Consider the following 22,318-nt stretch of genomic DNA (forward strand, 5'->3'; position numbering starts at 1 on the left):
TATGGAGAATTGCATTTCATGGCATGACATTACCCTGCAAGGAGTCTCCCTGCCAGCCAGAGAGAAGGGACAGGGAAGTCCGCAGTATGATGGCATCACATTGTGCCTGGAGAAAGGAACCATCTGGCCCCAAACACATTTGCTGTTAATATCTTGGTGAAATAAACAACCTAATCGCTTAGCTGAGAAGAGAGGTTTGCCTCGTTCCCAGCAATCGGAAGCTCCCATTGGTAACAAGTGACCTCAGTTTTTTGGGGTCAAGCAAGCACCTCCCTTGAGTCGTAACATAAATCATGGATGGTTTGGAAATTGTCAGGAGAGAGACCAGCTGCTTGACCTGGAAGAGGCACCCGATAAAGCTGAAATCTGCAAGGATCAAGATAAAGGAAGTCTTTCTCACACTGCCTCTGACTGACTCTAGGAGAGAGAGATGTACAGGCTAGAATGAATTTGGTCCTGGACAAACCCCCTACTAATGGAGGCACCAACGGAATAATCAGCTATGTCTGCCAGGTGGAGGTTATCAAAAGGACAGGAAGGATGGTTCAACTGAGCCACACTAGCAGCAAAATGACATTGGGAAGCCTATGCCACGCCAAATGTGGAAAACTGGATACAAGACCTCCTGCAAATAGCAGCTCATAAGAAAACTCTGCTCCATAAAGGACATAAAAAGTCAAGCTTCCAAGGGATTTGGAACATGTTTTTTGAACTCTTCACTGAGTAATGCCCACAACCAAGAAACAGAACATATTAGTTGAATACTACCCTTAAATTGCGAGGGAGAGTGACTTGTTGCTTTCAGTCTTTCTTCTCACTCCCCCCTCAATTTAGTGTGGTTTTAAATATGGATGGGTACTTCCAGATATCTGGAGTTTTATATCACGTGCCAGTCATTAATTTTCCAGGATTTTATGAATTCAGGGGCAGGGGGTGGATGGTCTCCAGTGCAGAAGGTCCTATGTTATTTTTGTTATTTTTCTCAGCAATTTTCAAGTGATATGTGGAAAGAAAAGTTTAGGAACCACTGGTCTGCACTGACAGGCAGTGACTCTCTAGGATTTCAGGCAGGGACTCTCTCCAGCCCTACAGGGATTGAACCTGTGACCTTCTGATGCTCTGCCACTAAGCTATGGACCTCTCCCTTTGCCTTTCAAGCAAGCAGCTTGAACAAGAGCAGAATCTGGCCGCCCTGAAATCTGCAGCCAATGTCTGACTATATATGTATTATTCCTCCCTGGGCTATAAGTCAGTTCTCCAGCTCTGATTTCCATCCGGCCTTTTGCTGTTCTCTGCTTTCCTTTGTTTCTCCCCCTCCTTGGAGTTTTCCCAGCAGCAATGGCAGCAAATAAAAGAATTTTTTTGACGTGTATGAAATATTAATAACTGATGCTCGGAGCAGTCTTTGCCTTGTGTTGCGCTGCACCTTTCTCCTCTCGGGAGCTGGCCACACTTGGCAAGGCAACTTCAAGGATGCCGAAGCAAAGGGGCTCATAATGGGTGGTGTTTGGAGTGCAGCTGTTCTTCCCTGGGAGCATCAAATACGTACGACCAATAGTGGCCGGTGCTCGTGGGGCCTGGGAGCCCAACAGCGAGTGAAGCAAAAGCCAATGAGAGGCAGAGGCAACTCATTCTAGTTAGCTCCCCTATAAGGAAAGGCTGCAGCATTTTGGACTTGTCATTTTAGAGAAAAGGCAAGTAAGAGGTGACATGGAAGAAGTTTATAAAGTGATACATGGCATAGAGACAGAGGATAGAGAATGGTTTTTTTCCTCTTTCTTTCATTAAACTGGAACTCAGTGAAGCCGAATTGTGGAAGATTCAGGACAGACAAAAAATATTACTTCTTTTTTTTTACACAACACATAGCTGAACTATGCAGCGGATCATGCTAGAGGCAGGGATGGCCACCAACTTGAATGGCTTTAAAAGAGGATATTGGACAAATTCATGGAGGAGAAGGCCATCAATGGCTATTAGCCACAATGACTATGCTCTGCTTCCATGGCCAGTAATGCTTCTGAATACCAGTTGCTGGAAGCCACAGGAGGGGAGAGCACTGTTGCGCTTGGGTCCTGCATCTGGTTGGCCACTGTGAGAAAAGGATGCTGGACTAGTTGGGCCACTGGCCTGATCCAACAGGCTCTAATGTGCTCTTCTTGTCCCCATCATCCTCCCTGCTGAGTTCTACAAGGGTGAAGCTAAGACTAGGAGGTAGAAGGCAGTTCCACCCCCTGGATTGGTTGCGAACGGGAAGGCAGACAAATGGGAGCTGGTTAAGGGCAGGCAATGGTTGGTGGGGCAGTGCCCCATTTGCCCTAATACACAAGTTTCCACTGATTACTACCAAAGCCACACATGTGAACAAGGATCTGAGCTTAGCTGGTAAAACCAAGATTGCTGGACTAGGAGGAGGAGCCACTTGCCTCCAGGATAGGGATGTTTACACTTAAAGGGGTATCTACCAAATCCACACTTTTTGAAACAATATGCAAACTGAAACACAGCTAGCCTTTGAAATTCACACACCTCCGAATTTTGCAATGCAGTTTGCCAGCCCAAGTAATGTGTACCAAAAAAAAAGTGTGGAAAAATGCATATATTGGTGAAAATAACATGCAAAAGCTGTGTTTTATTAGGAGAAACTGTCTGCCATGTTAGTCAAAACTGCATACAAAAATATGTTTATTAGGTTAAATTTCATTAATTGCTGGGGAAATATGGGGAGCTGAATTTAAGATTAGGAAAATTAGAAACCTGGAAGACCGAAACTGACTGATGTGTCCATCTTTCCTCCAGGACCAGTCTTACTATGCAGCTGTTATGCAGGGCTGCAGATTTCCAACTTTCAGTTTCCATGTGTGTAAGGCTACAGTTATGATGTTTTTGAGCGCATCATTTTGACTTCTTGCTTTAAATAGCCATGGCTTCCCCAAAAGGATCCTGAGAACTGTGATTTGTTAAGTTCTCTGAGGGTTATTAAGACGCAACCCACCACATTTCTCTCACAGAGTTACAGTTCCCTGGGAAAAGGGATTGATTCCAGAGTAAACCACTCTGGAACTTGCAGCTCTGAGAGGTGGATAGGGGGTCTCTACACAACTCTCAGCATTCTTAACAAACTGTGGTTCCCAGGATTTTTTCAGGGACTGCTTAAAGTGGTTTGATACTCTTTAAATGTATAGTGCCTATGGGACCACACACGCACATAAGTAAAGAAGGTGGTGTAAAGTGGTTAGCGTATCGGACTAGGACAGTGCCTCTCAGTCTAGCCTACCTCATAAGGTTGATTAAATGAGGAGGAGGAGAACCATGTACATCACCCTGAACTCCTTGAAGAAGAAAAGGGGATATAAATGCAGTAAATACATACCACCTTTCAATACAAATATTTCCATAGAATATGTATCTGTGTGCATAAATATATATATGATGAGAGAGGCCTTTTTCTGGCTGTAGTCTTGACCTCTTAACATACATCCTTCATCTAAGCATCATCTTGTCTCAGTGTCAGAGCAAAAGCACTAATAACAGGGGGTGGGGGTGTGCAGGATGGAGCTGGCAGCGAAACAGGAGATATATAGGATATCTATCATCTATCTATCTAATCATCTATCTATCTATCTAGTCATCTATCTATCTATCTATCTATCTATCTATCATCATCATCTCCCTGGGAATGCAGCCCATTTATTAACATCTACATGGAGGTCTGACTCAATAGTAAATCTTTATCATATGACGCACACACAAATCAACATGCCTTGGTCCATATCCTTGAGAAGAGGCAACAGCAGAGGTTGCATTTCAAAAAGCTGGGAGTGAATTTTTGAGTGGGCTGGGTTATAAGTATTTCATGAGCTGCCAGGTCACTTCTCTGGTGCACTATTAATAATTCACTCTTGCAATGCTCTATTTAGCATCTAAAATTATCCCTTCCTTTCGACAGTGCAGAACTAACAAAGCCCCAGGCCGCCTCTCCTGGCACTTTTCTGTTTTCTGCAGCCGCCTCCTTTTCATTTCCAGACTCCTTAGCTACTTTTTGGCTTAGAAAAAGCCAGACTCGGGAGGGAGCAGAAGAGTCCCTGCAGCGAAACGACGTGCCCGGTGGAGGGATGCTTTAAAAATCAACAGAGCCTGTCCTTCCCTGATTCAGAGGATGGTAGGAGGAGGAACACATTCATTTGGGAGCAATTGAAAAACATGGGACCAAATGGAGCCCATTGGTTGATAGTGTTTGATAGGCGAGAATAGCCAATGGGTATGAAAGGGGTTTGCTTTAATTACCTCGTTCATCACTCATTCATAGGAAGCTGCCTAATACTGAGTCAGACCATTGGGTCTCTCTAACTCAATCTTGTCAATACTGACTGGCAGTGGTTCTCTTTAGGGTGAGTCAGATGATAAGTCTCTCCCAGTCCTACCTGAAGATGCCAGGGATTGAAACTGAGATGCTCTGCCATTGAGCTACAGCTCTTCCCCTAAAACCAAAGCAAGGTTCCAGTCCTCATGAGTCTGAATTAAGAACAGGCTTAATTATAAATACAGGAAGTCAGATCCTGAGATTCATCGAGCTCAATTCTGTCCACAAAGTCTAGCAACAGCTGTCTGGGATTTCGGGAATGAAACATTCCCAACTCTACCTGGCGACACTGGAGACTGAACCTGGGACCTTCTGAATGCAAAACAGATGTTCCGCCACTGAGCTATGACTCCTTCTCTGAAGAATCTGGCCTTGCTCATTTCCTCCTTCTTTCTCTCTTTCCTTCCCTCCTTTTGATGGGGAATCAGGCAGGTCTGCCATCAGACGAGTGAAGTCAACTTCACTTCTTCCTCCCAAGCATCTCTGGGTATGTTTGCAACGAGAAAAGTCTACTCTCTAATCAAGATCCCATAGTCAAATGCTGCTCACCCTGCATACCAAAAGGGTTTCAGTGGGTAATTGGACCCTGTTATCCCAATAATCTGGAAGCCCCCAAAAAACAGGCTGTTTCCCCCCCCCATGCAAAAAATGCACAGGGAACTGTCCCTGGTTAAGGGACAAACAAGTAAAATGGATGCTGTGGTGCTTGAGGTCAATTCCTAAACCTTTCAAGGGAAATCTCTGTAGCTGGAGCTCAGCAGTGTCTGGAGACAAAGGCTCACCCCTGCTCAGCTCCTATCGGTGACAAATCCACGCCACAGACAATGGCTTTTGGGCTAATCCTTTTATAGCTGCACAAACCACTAATTAAGACTCCAAAGCCAGCCTGCCTTGCCATATTGAACAATGACACTGTTCTAAAAGGCTCCCCTTGCCAGGAAGGCAAGAGAGGCCGCAGAAGTTTGGGAACTGGCTCCCTCTGGCACGGCCCCCTCATCAGTATGCTGCGGAGGCCCATTTTACTTGTCAGTTTGGGTGCTGGGATGTGGGCGGCGGATGAAGAGGGTTATTAGTAGCTTTGTTTTTCGCTGAGGTTCCCATAAAAGAGAGGGGAAGCATTCTGGCCGCTGCTGCATTAATGGACATTAATATGAGGGACCAGGCCTAAATGCTTTCCTGTCACAGGGAGGAGGGTGTGCATTGCACAGGTTCATGGCACTCAAACTTTCACCACACAGTTTGGCTCCAGCCAACTCCTTGCAGATCCCTCTGCAGTGTCGCGGCAGTCTGCACTGTCAAGAAATGAGGGTGATTGCAGGTGATCATTCCTGTAGCTTCTCCCTTTCATCACTGCTGGGGAAATACAGTAGTCCTCACCCACCAATGCTCTCTTATGGTATATTCTATCACCACCTGCTAGCAATACCTTCTGCATTCTGCAAAGCCCCTCTCAGGGCTTGGCCAAGACATTTTGGCCTGGGAAGTAATGCAGTTCAGGAGGAGTAGGTTGCCAGTTCACTCCTGAATATGAACTGTTGAGATCTGCCATGTCTGTTGCAAGGCAGAATATGGAAGGCAGACAAGTAATTAAAGGAATGGTGATATAAAAATTAAGAGGGACATAAATGGTAGGAGCTGAGTAGCAGAACTTGGCAGTTGCAGCATCTAAGTTTATAAGGACGTTAAGAGGCTTTTTCTAATAACAAGAAATCCACAGTGGAAGAGTTATGGGTTTTGGTAGATCTGGTTCATGGAATCAGGAGTACTTCCAGGCTCCCCATTCCCTAGTAGGTTTATCTGGATGGGTGACTCTATCCATTTTGGTTCCTCTCTGTTTCTTATTTTTTCAGTCTTAAATTTAGTTCTCCACATTTCTGCATCAGTTTGCAATTTAAAAATCATCAACAACTCTCTCCTAATATATCCATTGCAATTTTGCATAATATGCATTTTTCACAAAGCAGTTTTCCTCAATATAATACCAGTTTATGTTATTTTCATTTATATGCACGCTTTACCCCAGTATGTACACCTTACTTGGAGAGAGAACTGCATTGCAAAATTCAAGGGAGTGCAAATTTCAAAGGAGGGATATGTTTCCATTCATGTAATGTTTCACAAAGCAGAGGTTGGATGGCCATCTGTCATGTATGCTTTAGCTGAATTTCCTGCACTACAGGGGGTTGGACTAGATGACCCCCCCAAGGTCCCTTCCACCTCTGCAAGTCTATGATTCCATGATTCTATGTGAACTAAATCAAATTTCTCTCCCCTCTCCTTTAATCAGAACTGGGCAAGCACCATGATAAATTTCTATTCAAAATGTCCTGGAGTGAGTAGAGCATCACTCTGTGGCACTGGGAATATTTTAAATAGCAGTTTGCAGCCATCTGCCACCCAACAATTGGGGTGGTGGCAGTGCCAATCAGGCTGGCCAAGTCACTGGGGCTCCAGGCAGCTGCATAGAGTCACTTTCAGTCAAGATGCAATGATCACCTATTCCATAATCAGCTGGGTGCCTGTGAGGCAGGGATGGGAAACAACCTCGGGCCCAGGTGCCAGATGCATCCCTCCAAGCCTACCTGGCCCTTGGGACCCTCCCCAGACCAGACCATCCCAAGATGGTCTTGCTTCCCACCCTCAAGTGTTTGCCTGGCTGCAATGAGTCCTTGAACTCTGATCAAGTTTCTTGCTCACCTGGATGGAGGATAGGGAAGGGTGCGTGTATACAAACCAACCTGCTTTAGAAAAGCAAAATTTACATGCATTGCTCTGCCCTCTTTTACCTTTGACTCCACCTACCACTGGCATGTGGCCCCCAGAGGGTGCCTAGAAAGGAATGTGGCCCTCCAGGTGAAAATGGTTCCCAATGTCTGCTATATCCATGGGAAATGACTGCCAGGTAGCTGCCGAGTATCATGCCTGAATTCGGTCTAGCAGCCAGGCTGGGTTTCATGATGAGGCGGCAGTCACCAAAACAAGACTGTAGGAAGCCGTTCAAGCATTGCTTTTGCCAAATAGGGTTTAACCCACCACCCCCAGAAAGCAGATCCCCCTTCAGTCCTGTTGGCTGAATGTGGGATCTCAGCCTCCCCTTTTTTCACAATAACTCTCCTCGCTTCCCAGCAAAGAGGCACAATAGCTGTATCGCCTGGGCTCTTGGCCTGGCCTGGCTCATTTGCATCTCAATATTCAGCCTGTTCTTTCCTCACTCACCAATTTCACAGCAAGCCTGTTGTTTTAGCTGTGCTGGGAACAGCGTCTGTCCATCCGGTGCTCAGGAAGGCCTTTGCAGCAGCACTGAACCAGGAGGGAGTTGTGGTGTGTCAGATTCAAGACCTCACAGTGGAGGATGAGAGAGGGGTAGCACATCATGTTCCCCATGTCATAAGGATGTATGGCATACCCTCTAACATTCCTCAGATGACAATAGGGACATTTCTCACTCCCCACATTTCTCACTCCCCACAACTGACCCTCCTTAACCCCCCATTTTTGTGCCCCTCTGGCAGAAGGGTGAGTGCCACCCCCACTTCACTAATGGGACACAGCACACATGTCCTCCACCATCCTGAGAAAACCCCTTTATCCCAATTTTATTTTATTCTTAGGTAGATTTACGAAAAGAAAAACACACCAATAAATAAAATTTAGAAAGGGGCAAGATTAGACACGGATACACAAAGTATCTTTTTTCACATCAAGATTCCTTGCACTCTGCTCCTCTCCCCCTTTCTTCCCACCAGGGCGGCCCTGCTCTCTGCCTGCACCTCAGAGCCAGTGTGTGACATGGGGCTAGGCCTCGGCAGCAGCATCCTCTCCTCCTCCTCCTTGCCCACACTCCAGCAGCCACCATGAGCTCCCCAAGGGAGGGTGCCAGCACCGGCCATGGAGAGGTAAGAGGGTGTTGCCACAAGCACTGGTTCATCCTCCTTCCTGAGCTTGGTTGCGCCAGCACTGGCAGGGGAAATGGAGACATTCCAGGATCAAATCAGAAGCCAGGGTAGCTTTCATAATTCTGGGACTGTCCCTGGAAAATCAGGACACTTGGAGGGTATGGTATGGGGGACTTAAAGGCCAAGATGCAGCATGTGAAAAGACTCCAGGAAGTTGTTGTTGCTTTTTAAAGTGAATGTGTTATAGGGCTTTTTTGAGAAGTATTTAGAACCACCCTTTTGGTGGCCAGGTGAGAGTGGAGAGGCCAGAAGGGTCATATTTGGCCCTGAGGTTCCCCACCCCTGTTCTATACATCAAGTGGCCATGTGCCATGATTTATTCTGTATTTGAAAGGCTGTCCAGTCCAAGCTGGGGGACTTTAAAGATAAGAGGGGAGGGGTTCAGGGGCCTTGAAGTTGCCCATGGCAGACTAAGTAGGTGCCCAGGTCACCTGGTCATATTTACCACTTCCCTGCAGATTTAAGGGAGCACAACCAGTTAACTTGCATGGGATGCTGAGCCAAGAGGGTCCTGCAGGGAGTGCTGCAACAATGACAAACAAGGGAAGGTGAGTGGCAGGGGGCACCGAATTTTGGCATCACATAGGGTGCCATTGAAATTTTAAATCCCAAAGCCTGTCACTGTTCCCTGCTGTATCACTGGGTTGTATAAAAGTGCTGGTCCTACTTAGAATAAACCTACTGAAACTAACAGACATGTCTATCCCAGGAGTCATTAATTTCAAATGTTATTTTAGGCAGCAAAGGAGGATGGACTGTTGACAATTGCCCAATGGTCAGGGTGAAAGCCTGCATTCCTAAGCAACCTTACTGGGAATTTCAGTTGCGCTGAATCCAATGGAACATATTTCCAAGTAGGGATGGGGGATAAATTTAATTCAGTTCACATTTAAAGGCAAACCTACTTGATTTGAACTTTCCAAAACAATAGGCAAACTGAAACATAGCCCTGCTTCAAGATTCACACTTCCCAGGATTTTGTAATGCAGTTTTCCCAGCTGAGTAATGTGTGCAAAAATCCATATACTATGGGAAAGTGCATAAATGTGCATAAATGCATGTATTAGTGAAAAGATCTTACAAAATGCATTATATTAGGGGAAAGTGTTTTGCAAAAATGTGTAAATTTGAATAAATCTGCTCTAAGATGCTGATAAAATCACAAATTGATGTGGCCGTATGGAGGACTGAACTTAAAATTGGGGGAGAAACAGAGAGAAGCCTTAATGGACTGATTTGCACATCCTTATTTCTAAGTGTCTGTGGTTAGGATGAGGTTAGTGTGCCACCGCCAACCAGCAGGGGGCACTTGGTCCTTTTCTAATTCATCAGTACAAAAAGATGTGCCATGACTAAGCCATGAATGGATTAACCACATTGCTAACTAAGCTCTAGAGCTGACCTCCCAGACAAACTGAAGCCCCTGCTGGGGCATCAGTGTATATTAATGGGCTGGCCTGGTTAATATTCCTCCCCAGTCTGGCCCACATGCTCCATGCAGAGTGCTCACATTCTTATGCCAATCGGGATCAAAACACAACACCACTTGATAAATTTTCTTAATATAGTCTAATAATCAACCTTGTTGTTTTGGCCTAGGCACATTGAATGCTGTGTAAATAAGCCATATCAGAACACTAGATGTGTGGGGATGTTGCAGATGGGACAGGTAAGGTGGGAGAACAAGTGTGCATCCCTGTAGGAAAGAGCTGTAGCTCAGCGAGCACCAAGTCTGCATGCAAGCTGCATTGGTATCTCCAAGTAGAGCTGGGACAAACTCCAGTCTAGAACAGGAGAGACTAGAGCCACTGCCAGCCAACATAGTAGATGAGAGGTGTGAGGACAATTTTCAGTCTGAAGGTCACATTCCTTGGGTGGGGCCAGTTGCAAAAAGGAGCAGAGCAATGGAAGAGCCCTACTGGATCAGGGCCATGGCCCATCAAGTCCAACACCTTGTTCTCACAATGGCTAACCAGATACCCATAAGAAATCCACAAGCAGGACTTGAGCACAACAGCACTCTCTTCATTAGTGATTCCCATCAACTGGTATTCAGAGGCATACTGTCTCTGACAGTGGAGGGAGGAAACACAGCCTCCTTATCCTCAGTGAATTTCTCTAACTCTCTTTCTTTTGTCTGTCCTGAATCTTCCAACATTCAGTTTCATTGGATGTCCATGAGTACAGTACTAGCGTTATGAGAGAGGGAGAAAAATTACTCAGTGACAACTTGCCATTTTTGATGCTTTTGTTATTCAGGGAATTGGCTGTGTTTACTTCCAAGGGATGTCACATCCACATTTTGATTACTCCTACTCAATGAATAATATCCTTAAAATTATCATGCAATAATATCCTTACGCTGTAGATTGTCATTGCTGTGGAAAGGTAATGCTTACCTTTTTAAGGTCAAACAACACTTTCAATTTCCTGCTCAATACCTTCCTTTGCCCTCTACCTTGCCTGAATGTAATACTTAACCAGACTTGAAAGATGTTAAGGTTTTGCAGAATATGGACCTATCCAGATTGATGTTTTATTGCAGGGGTATTCTGCAACATGTTCTTGTAACCCCAATAGTGCATTAATGATGGGTTTATTCTGCTTTACAGGGGTACCTCAGGTTGTGGACCTGATCCATTCTGGGGTGCCGTTCACACCCTGAAAAGTCCGCAAGCCGAGTGGTGCTTTCACGCATGCGCGAAAGCTCAATAGAGTGCTTCTGCGCATGCACAAAGCACACAGAACACTTCTGCGCATGCGCACATGGCAGAACCCGGAAGTAAACACTTCCGGGTCCGCCGCGTTTGCAACCCAGAAAAACACAGCCCACACAACCCGAGGTATGACTGCGGTTTGTTCTGTGATGCTTCCCTAATGCTATACCATATTATTGCTATCCAGAGGGCCTGCAGAGCAACGAACGTGGGACAAAACTAAACCAGATTTGTGGTATAAAAAGTTACAGGATTTCCAGTTATGGGATATGCACTGATCAGAACTGAAGCCCCCAAACTTTTGCAGATGCAAGCAGTATTGAAAGCGGGATTATCTATGACCATCCCAATAACATTATGGAAACATAATGAATACAGAATTAAAAAGATTTCTGAGGAGCCTGTGTCACTGACATTTTTAAGATCTGCTTGTGCTGCTTGACAGTCTTGCTGTGTGTTTTTTAAAAATGGTTTCCGTTGTCTAATTTGTTGTTCATGCTGCATTTGTTTTTTATTAGGTTTGGATTGTATTTTACTCTTTTCACAGAAAGCCACCACAAGGAGTCTGGTTATGAGGAAGCATATACATGTTGTAAACAAATAACCAACAACACTTATTAGAATTAAGGGATAAATTGTTATCAAAGCCTTTCTAACCTCAGCTTATGATATCTCTGATGTTCCATGGAGCTGTGCAATGCGAAACAAGGATCCCCTCCATTGTGTCTGTTGAGCCCTTGGATGATCTGCAATAAAGGACAATCCTTTTTACATGAGGGATGGCTTTGAAATAAGGGACATCTGGCAACCCAACTGGGGAATCTCCCCTGCTGTAATAATCATCTCTTGTCCAGGCGGTGTTGTTGCAAACCGTAAATGAGGGTCGTCTCTGCTCATCTTGAGAATCCAGGGCTGCGTGTAATCTATTCCCACCTCCTTTTGATTCTACCTTTTGAAAAACCCTAAACAGTTCTTTCAGATTTTTGATGTGTCATATGTAAAAGATAAAAGCTAATACTGTAATAAAAATAACAAGCCACCAGCGTTATTTATTTAGGAGAGTGATTCACCTAATGCTTTGAAATATAATTGATTGACCAGCTGGGGCACTGCTTGGAATGAATTCCAGAGGGGTAGCAGTGGCAGTCTGCTGCAATTAAAAGGGGGGGGAGCCTGATTTGTCAAATATTATGCATGGTTACTGGGAAGTAAGCTCAGAGAAGCTTCTCCCTGAAAATTAGCCCCACTGATCAGTGGGACTTGCACCTAAGTCAATATGCATAGAGTTGATCTGCACTGGCAGGCTGCTGCAATCCTAGGAATAAACCCTACCGCACATACACAGTTCTAGTTACAGGTAGGTAGCCGTGTTGGTCTGCCATAGTCGAAACAAAATAACAATGCACACGAAAGCTCATACCAATGACTAACTTGGTTGATCTCTAAGGTGCTACTAGAAGGATTTTTTATTTATTTTGCACATACACAGAATAGCTTACTTTGGAGCACTGGTCGTTGGGTGAGACCTTAAAGAATTCACACAGCTTTATATGTTTCCTCAGAAGTAAGCCCCACTGGATTCAATGGGGCTTTCTCCCAGGCAAGCAACCATAGTAGGAACGCCACCTCAGTGTGTCATAAGCTTTTGTGCACCCCGTTGGCTGCCTAATAAATATTATAATAAATGAGGAAATGCTTTATTACTGATGAAGAAAGCTCTGCAGTTCCAAGAAACCAATGCCGCAGTGGATCTCGTTAGTCTTTTAAAGTGCCCAATCTTATTTCTATTCCCTATAAAACACGGTTCGCCCTCGCATATAACACTCACTCTCTGTCGGTTGCTACAGTATAGCCAAATCCCAAGCCAGGCAGAGTAGGTAGGTGAGCGGCGCGTCCTTTCCCTCACGCGCTTGCACCACAACTCCCAGTGCGCTTTGCGCCAACTCGGGCGCTGCCGTCAGGGAACAGAGCCGGCGCGTTGCGTGCCGGGACGTGTAGTCGTTTGTGGGTTTTTTCCTCCTCCCGTTAAAGGTCTCGAAGGCAAAGTGAGAGGAGGCTTTTTCGGATGCCCCCTCATGATAGGCCGCGCCAACATGACGGGGTGGGAAGAAGTAAGCCTATATAATAGGGAAGAAGGTGGACTGACGTACGGGAGAGCCTATGGTGTGCCGGCAGTGTCGCTGGGCGGGCGGACCGTGAGGGGCAGGCCTGTGGCGCTTGTCTTCTTGTCCCGAGCTTGAAAGGAGGTGGAAACAGCAGCGGCGGTGGCGGCGGTGACGACGTTCGTCGTTGGAGACGCAACCTGAGGCGAGTCCCTTCAGCGGCGGAACAACCGAAGGAAGAAGGTGAGTGTCCGGAGCGGCGAAGGCGGGCCTCTTTCGTTCGCTTCCTCCCGCCTCAGAATTTTACCTCAGAAGGACGACGACGCCCCTATTTCGAGCGGGGGGTTATGTTTTGTTCCCGCTCCCCGGCATAACCACACCTCGAAGGACTGCCATGTCCTTCCTGGAGCCCAGCCCCTCCACCGCATTGAACACTCCCCCCGCCCGGCTCAGATTTTTGAGGCCTGCTTCCTTCGTAATGGTCTCCAAAAGTGCTTGTTTACCATAGTGGTTCTCTTCTTCATAACCTCTCTCACTCACGCACACGTATTCTTTCTTCCTTAAAAAAACCCAACAACAACTTGACACGCGTCGAGGGGGATCCACACGTGCACACTCATACGTGCGCTACCTCCCCATGTGTTGTCTTGTTTCTTTCTTTCAGTAGAACAACACACCTCTGAACTTGGCACGCTTAAGTGGCGCATGTGCCCCCTTCCTCCTCCTCTGCTGGGAGGGATGGTGGTGCCCTGTTTCCTTCTCTAGCATTATTTATCTTGCCCTTGTATTTAAGGGCTAGCCATAGGCAATTGTGTGCTGGGGAGCCCTACTCAAGTGAGCAGAGTTGGTGGAGAAGAGATGGGAAAGCACCCAGCATAGAAACTAAGAGGGGTGATATAGGAAGTAAGTCCCCAGATCTGTGTCCCTCCTCTACCAACCCTGAGTGGGGGGGAAACAAAATAGTAGGCTAGTAATTTTTACAAGGCTGCTTTATCTTTACTTCTCCTGCATGCAGAACGTTTACAGCTTGATTTTATTTGCAGGGGTTGCTGAAAGTGCAAACGGTCACTTGTGAGGAAGTCATGAAATGCTTCTTTTCTTCCTTCCTCCCCAAACCAAGCCCAGTGGATTGTGCACAAGCACTAAATCTGTTTATCTTTGCTGCAAGAGTCTTCTGCCTTTAAAAAAAAAGTTGAAATACACTAGATAATGGGAGGAGAGAGGGAAAGTTCTGTCTTGTGGTTACAGAAGCTGGGTTGGCTGCCTCAGAGGTGCAAGTCATTGCTTGATGTTAACAGCTGTCAAGCAGTGGAAATGGGTGTGTGAATGCTCTTGGAGAGAGAAAGATATAGGAACCCCAGAAAGGTGGTGTGGGGTAGTATAATGGCCAATGCTGTGATTCTTAATCCCCCATAGAGCCCCATTGAATTCAGTAGAACTGAGTAACCAGTTAGGATTCCACTGTAAGGGGCTGAGCCATGAGTTGGTTTGAATCTTGCCTCTGTTATAAACTTGCTAAGTGGCCTTTGATCAGCATGGCACTGTCTTGGCTCCTAGCTTCCCAAACTCCACCTGCATTATGGAGGTTTATAACACTTAACATACCTTTTGGGATTGTTGTAAGGATTAAAACTATATGAAGCACTTTGCATGCTTGAAAGCACTATTCAGATATTAAATATTTTAAGTCCCCTATTCCCCACACTTGTTTCTGTTGCTTCTGTTTACCCTTTGGTCAGGCTCTGTTTAATCTAGTTTCTATAATTACCATCCTTGCACAGTTACTTTAGATCCCTATCTGGATGTACCTGCCCCCTTGTCAAAACCTTGTTACAGTATTTTTCACTTGGCCACTAGATTAGTACTACCAGTACCAGCACAGAACAGAATTCTCAGCTTGCCCATAAATATACATAAGATGTTGCAGGGAGGGGGAAACCTGTTCTTTAGGCACCCTTTTCCTGATCAATAACAGGGGTTCAAAGAATAATATGCTGCCACAATCTCCTCTTCCATCAGCTCTTAGTCCCACATCCTTTATTACCCCACACTTCCTCTTGTAGTCGAAACAAAATAGAAAAATTCCTTCCAGTAGCACCTTAGAGACCAACTAGGTTTGTCATTGGTATGAGCTTTTGTGTGCATGCATACTTCTTCAGATACACTGAGTCTCTTGTAGACTCAGATATGTCTTCTGTTCTGTAGTCTGGTGTCTTGGACTTCAGCTTTGGTGCGGCATTCCTTTCTTTGCACACTTTCCAATCTCTGTGGCTTTGTGCTTTTGTCTATACCTTTGTGTGTGTGCCTTCCTCCTTCCCCATTTTTTTGGACCTCTCCCTTGCATGATACACACAAGTTCACACCCTTGTTAATTTAATGTTAAACTACCTCCCATTTCTCCAGTGGCTGACATGGAATATAATCTTGCAACTTGCAAGCCTGTACAGAAACTCTGAGAACAATTAACAAGTTTACCATGTTACAAAAACAGGTCACTAGAGTGTATTGGTGTAATCTGATTAATACAGACTGTTTACCCCTTTATAATCCACTTCTTTGGGAAGCATCTTGCTTTAACTTAAGTGGGTACTATGAATGGATTACAAAGGAGGAAAGAGTATTATGTTTCCAAGAGACAGGAGTTGGGAAATTGACAATGGAATGAAAATATGGATATTACAAGAGTGTCTTACGAATTCTAATTGCCCGTCAATGATTTGGGAAGCTAAATCTAACAGACCTGATTTCTTTCTAAATATGTGTAATCTTGTCAGGATTCTTGAGATGTGAGCGTATGGACTAGAAAAGACACTGAGAAAAAGTGTAGGAAGCTTAAGATCAGCTGTGTGTTTCTGTGAAATTACAGTTAGATATTGAAAGAGGAACTCAATTTATTGTTCCTGGCTCAATATCTTCCTTTACCAGTAAGTGACTATACTTGTATCCCAGTCTCCCCCAGCTTTAGTAAGCTTCAGATGTTTTAAACACCATCTCCCTTCAACCCCAGCCAATGTGGAGAGTAGTCAGCAATGATGGGAGTTGTAATCCAACAACATCTAGAGGTCACCAGGTTAGAGAAGCCTGTTATACCCAGTAGGTTTCATTGCACAGCATATCAGAGGCAACCCCTTTCGCCAATAAGGTGTTTTGTACAGGTGCTGGCCACCTCCCCACCCCCCGAATGGGGTGTCTGTGAGGAGAAATAGTACGGCCATTGCACTTATGTTGGTGTTTGGCAGCTCAGAAAATTTTGAACTGTGCATTTTCTGCCTGATAGTTCAGGAGTTTGAAATGGAAACAAAGTAAGTAGGCCATCTTTCCCCACCCCACCTTCCCTTTCAGGACCCAGCACATTCTGACAGAAGATTATTCACAAAAGATGGAGAGCCTGCTGTGAGAAGAATCATTCATCTCTGCTTTGTGCCTGCCTGTGGAAGGACAGAATTACACTAATTCTCCCAAGATTGCCTCTGAAAATTTGGTATCGTGTGCATCTTTCAGTCTGGCTGTGTGTTTAGTATGTGGATTCTACCTCTTCACTAATGAGAGGGAGAATGGGAACCCAGGGCAGCCCTGTGAAGAGCTATGATTATCTGCTCAAGTTCTTGTTGGTTGGTGACAGTGATGTTGGCAAAGGAGAAATCCTGGAGAGCCTTCAAGATGGAGCATCTGAATCGCCTTACGCATACAGTAATGGTAAGCAATCTTAATAAAAGCACTCTAGCCATTATCTTGCCTTAATTGGGGTGTTTTCCTCATTTGTAAGATGTTGTATTGTCTTGTTGTTTATGCAGGTTGGTCTCCATAACCTGAAAAAGAACACTTCACATAAAATAGCTAGAATAATAATTTTAAAAACCTAACTAGCCCAGATATTTCATGTTATTTGCTTTGCTGGATCTTGGTGTGGTGTTGTATTTTAGGGTATGTGCAATGTCACATTAATGTGAAGGTTGTGACTTGGTTTCTGAAATCGTCTAGCAAAGCTGCCTCCCAGTGTTGTGCTGTGGGAATGATTCAATTACTGTTTTGGTATACTTTGAAGTGGTGACTTAGAATTGCAAATCCTGCAGTGTTAAAAAAAGTGGCTCAGAAGCACACAGCACTTTGTGTTATTCAGACTTCAGGTGGTGGGAAAGAGAATCAAACCTTACTCTGTAGGGCAATGGTTGGAGATCCAGTTTAAAACCTGGTTACCTTTTAAAGTGTGTGCCATGGAACAAGTTGGTTAGCTCAAAATTCATACCATTTCTGACTTGAGCAGCAGGAGTACACATCTAAATCTGACTCTTTTGCATAAAGTCTAAAAAAAATTAAGCCTCACAAGCCATTAACAGTTAACTAAGAGACAATATGTAGCATTCCAGTATATTCTTCTGCTTCTTTGGATGGTAGCTAAAATGTAACTCTGCCTGGCAGTGACTGTCCTGTAGCAATTTTTCAGTCTGTCAGAGCTCTAGCCATCTTAAACTCTGAATGACTGCCTGGGGGGTTTGACAGCAGAAAGGAAGCATCCGCACCAGCTATACTCCCAGGGCTTCAGCACTTGGCACATGACGCCTACACCGAAAGCAAGTGTATGTGTGGCTCAAACTATACAGTGTGGAAGCAGACCTGCTTAAATGGGGCTGCCCCCAAGGAGTAGGGATGTCTCATGTTTTAGTAAAATGGGTATACAGAAATCTGGCTATTCTGTGCTTTCTGCTCTTGCTACCTCCTAGAACAGGGGTCCCCAGACTTACCGGCGTTTGGGCCGGTTCCCACTGCGCCGTTCGCGCGGCGGGCCGGAGGGCGGGGGAGCGCGCGCCTGTGCGGGCCGGTGGGCGGGGGAGTGCACGCCCGTGCGCATGCGCACGGGCGCTTACTGGCGCGGCGACGCGCTTCCAGGGTGGGAAAAGCGCCGAAAATCTGTTGTGCGCATGCGTATGGGCCTCCCCCGACCCGGAAGTGCACCAGAAATGACCTCTTCCGGGTCGGGAGAGGCCCATACGCATGCGCACAAAGGATTTTCGGCGCTTTTTTCCCGACCCGGAAGAGTGCTACCGCGCTGCGCGCCGTAAGAGTGGGCGGCGTGCGGCGTCGCGGGCCGGATTGGCAGGCCAATTGGGCCGCATCCAGCCCCCGGGCCGTAGTCTGGGGACCCCTGTCCTAGAATCTCTTCTTCACCGCCCTTTCCCCAATGTGTTCCACTTGCCAAGCTCACTTCTAGTATTGTGAGCTTAGCTGAAGAAAAAAATAGCTGTAAAGAACAGGTCAGAAAATTGGAAGTAGGCATCAGGAGTAGTTGCCACCTCTCATGCATGTACCTGCTTTACTGGGGGGGAGGATTCTCCAAATACTAGACGTGACTAGGACAGACCTAGGTTTTAAATAGCCAGCCTACTGTCATCTGGTGACCGTTTTAATCTGGTGACAGTTTGACTTCCAGCTGCTCAGAGTCCTTGCTGGCCACAAAAATGTACTGTTCCTGTGGCTGCTTTAGCTGCTATAGGTAGAACTGGTTGCATGACTATGTAGAGCTGTGTTCAGAAGTCAGCTGGGGGATGAACAAAATACTTGATGCCACTGACAAAAAACTTATTTAGGGGGCATAAATGACATGTTATTTCTCAAATATGGATCACATTTAAGTAAAAACCTCTAGTGACACTTCAGAATAGCATTTTATGTAGATCTTACAAAATCAGAAACAATCAACTTAAAAAAAACACTAATTGCAGCAGTCTAGGCAAGAACTTAATGATCTGAAATGGAACAGCAGCAGTCTTAACATTCTGGAAGGTCAAAAGCCTTTCAGAACAAAATCATTTTTTGCAGGCTTCCGAAATAAAAGGTGTCAGTACAACCTTTCATACTTGCTCCTTTCTTATCCTCTCTTGATATTGAAACACATTTTGGCTCTGGTATCAGGATACTTAAGTTCTTTCAGATGTGATAACCACCAACTTAGAAAGCTTTTAAAAAAGATTATACAAATTAATGGAGGATAATGCTAGTCATGATGACTATATGCTACCTCCAGGGTCAGAGGTTCCCTAGCTCTTACCAGCCACTGGGAAAAGCAGCAGGAGAGAGCTTTTTATCCTTGTGTCTTACTCATGAGTTTTTGATAGGCATGTGCTCAATTACTGTGGGAAACGGGATGCTGCACTGGACAGGGCTTTGGTTTGATCCAGCAGGGCGCTTCTTATGTTCATAGCTGCTATTTACTTTGCAGTTAGCCTTTATCTGTGGTCATTGCTGCTAGGTTTTTGAACTGGCAGCAATAATGCTGCACCCGAAGTACAAAATTTAAGCATACCAAGGCTCTTGTCCAAAACCTAGAAATATCTGAACATATCCTGTTTAAACAGATGTTCTGTCGTGCTGTCCATTCCTCACCTTTAATGCAATTTTATTTACAACATTAAATCACCCAGACCCGAACCAATTCTAGAGGCCGTTGCTTAAGAATCAGCTGAGGCCTGCTACATGAAATTGCTCATCATAATGTTGATACCATCAGTTTTGGAAAAGCTGTTGCTCTTTTGCAAGTGTTGCTGTAATTTGGAGAAGAAATATTGCAACACTTGAATTGCATCACTTGGCACTAGAGCATCTACATTAGTTTTGACATTTCATGAAGGTCTAGAAAGTTGTTGCAGAGGAATACAAAACTTGATCCCTCCGACCTCCCCCTTCTCCTCCCCCTCCCTCCCTGCAGTGTGTAAGTATTATCTCCTATTTGGATCAGATGTCTAAAGGGCATAGACTGAATGCTTCATATGTAAATCTCATTCCATTAATAGCCAGCTCCTCAGTAATGAAGGTCTTCCAGTTGATGTGTGCAAAACTATTCTGGTGAACCATTGCAAATGTGTCTTTCAATTGCAAGTAGTTGGGTTGTGAGAAGGAGCAACATGATGTATCATGAACCTTCATGTTTGAACTCTATTTGTTATCCAGCTACTTAGGTGCTTGTCCTCATCATACACCTGATGCTATGTCCTGTTGTCTCTATTCAGTGTGCATGGTGAAGGAATGAGTGCTATAAAACCACCTTCCTCTTCTCTCTGTTGATTGACAACAGCCACAAATGGCAGTGAAGCTGCATGGAAACACAGAGCTGGGTTCTTTATTATTATTATTATTATTATTAATAATAATAATAATTCAGTTTCTTAGCTATTCTTCACCAGTCTCCCAGAGTGGGTTCAGTTTAAAACAAATGCAATCATACATACAGTGCTTTTTTATAAAAAGATGTTTGGTGGTACATACATACAGTTACAAGAATTATATAGATATGGAGTCAAAGACCATGTATTATGCTTTTACATTTGCAGGCTTCAAAATGCTTCACTTCCTCATAATCAGTGTTAGCTGCTGTTCTAGGAACATTTGTTGTTGTTTAGTCGTTTAGTCATGTCCGACTCTTCGTGACCCCATGGACCAGAGCATGCCAGGCACTGCTTTTTCCTGTTAGGCCATTGGAGAATCTAGCCCACCATTGTCTACACTGACTGGCAGCTACTCTCTGTGATTTCATACGAGGGTCTTCCCCAGCCCTACCTGGAGATAGCAGGGATTGAACTGCGACCTACTGCATACAAAGCATGTGCTCTACAACTGAGCTGTGGCATATCCCAAATCAGAATGGTTAAAGTATGATTACATAAATTGTGATACTGTTCTTCCTATATCGGTACATGTAAATTAATGTATTCCTGAGTAAATGTAGATAAACTATTCCAGAGGAGTTCAAGTGGTCTGATTTGTGGATTCTGTGGCCTTGACTATAATAAGCTTTTATCTGCTGTCAACTTGTGAATTCCAAAATAATCTGACAATGCATGAACATCTTTGACCTAAGGAGGAGACAAGCCCCCACAGTAATTCCTTGGAAATCTAAAAATATTTACACTGATCCAGAAGATATTATATGTCTTGGGAAATAGGGAAATGGAATGGTTACAATTATGCCCACTGCCCCAGGGTTAATGGATTAAATAAGAGTGTTCTTACCTCTTTTACTAGTACAGCATTGGTTTGTTGTGCTTTTCTGCATAAAACATATCAGAACCTGGATTATTGAAACTAGAGACTTCCAAAATGCATTTTCTTGTATGTTATTACTTTAGCTGACTACAAAATTGTGTTGAAATTAAAATAAAACTTATCCTTGAAGAGGGCAACCAATAAAGGAATAATAGGCATATCTTGTCAATTAGAGAAAATTAAATGCATTGTTGTAATGTGACAGGTTTTTTGTAGGACTGCACTTTCAATATCTCTTGTGTTCAAGATTGTGGATATCTACAGTCAGCTTCAGACTTCTATAATCCAGCTTTCCTACATGTCTTTTCTTTAATGGCACTTTTCTTTCTAGTGATAAGCGTGAAATTCTGCTTGCAAGAGGTTTTTGCAGGCAGTGTAAAACTCTTTTCAGAAAGCTACATAGATACCAGAGTACACTGGTGTGTATTGTCCTTTGCAGCCTCTGTTTGAGGTTCAAAGGTAAACCCTGTACATGTTCTCCCCACAGAAATTGTACTCCTTTGCTGTTCACTGTCAAAGAATGGTGGGTGAGCAGTAAAACCACTTGCCCCAGCCACATGCTACAAGGAAGATATCTGAGCAAAGTGCTGTTAGCTTCCTCAAATACAAATGTTAAGGCCTGAAAAAAAATCTCTGCCCACCTCTTTCCCATTTCCCCTCTCCATCTTCACATCTTTGTCATGCAGCTGAGAGCTGCTGAGCACCCATGCATGTAGCTGTTAGGAAGGGAAGAATTAAATGGTCTTTGTCCCAATTGCCTAGAATATAAAATGTACACAACAAGCTGTAAATTGCGTTCATTACCCCAAGCAGCCATGATCCCCATGTGAACTCCTATGAAGCATACAGTTGCTGAACAGGGATCCAGGAGCCTCAGGGAACATTATGTAAGAAGGCAGCCCAGATGGGGCTGTTTTTAACCTCTCTTTTTCTTGCTGTCATGTACAGTGGTGCCTCAACTTACGAATTTAATCCGTTCCGAAGGCACCATCGTAAGTCGAAAAACGCCATTGGAAACACGATTTCCCATAGGAATGCATTGGAAACGGAAAAATTCGTAAGTCGAAGCAACCCTATCTAAACATTCGTAAGTCGAAAAATCCCTATCTAAAACCGCCATGGTTTTTTCCGGATGTCAAGACA

General features: G+C 44.6%; 1 protein-coding gene and 1 long non-coding RNA gene across 2 annotated transcripts in view; one reads left to right on the forward strand and one right to left on the reverse strand.

Annotated features, from left to right (window-relative positions):
- The window catches only part of LOC148683692 (uncharacterized), a 39,697-nt gene extending 26,619 nt beyond the window's left edge, over positions 1 to 13,078 (reverse strand). The window contains exons 1-2 of the long non-coding RNA XR_015946909.1: positions 12,865 to 13,078; positions 11,694 to 11,782 (exon numbers count right to left, since the gene is read on the reverse strand). This is a non-coding gene — a long non-coding RNA (uncharacterized LOC148683692). The remainder of the gene's footprint in view (positions 1 to 11,693; positions 11,783 to 12,864) is intronic.
- A 163-nt stretch (positions 13,079 to 13,241) lies between these two features.
- RAB40C (RAB40C, member RAS oncogene family) overlaps positions 13,242 to 22,318 on the forward strand; it is a 42,848-nt gene continuing 33,771 nt past the window's right edge. The window contains exons 1-2 of the mRNA XM_035131255.3: positions 13,242 to 13,381; positions 16,481 to 16,834. Of these exons, the coding sequence (XP_034987146.1) occupies positions 16,681 to 16,834 (154 nt within the window). The 5' untranslated portion in view covers positions 13,242 to 13,381; positions 16,481 to 16,680. The remainder of the gene's footprint in view (positions 13,382 to 16,480; positions 16,835 to 22,318) is intronic.

The sequence above is a fragment of the Zootoca vivipara genome, chromosome 13, assembly GCF_965207765.1.
Source record: "Zootoca vivipara chromosome 13, rZooViv2.hap1.1, whole genome shotgun sequence".
NCBI lineage: Eukaryota > Metazoa > Chordata > Lepidosauria > Squamata > Lacertidae > Zootoca > Zootoca vivipara.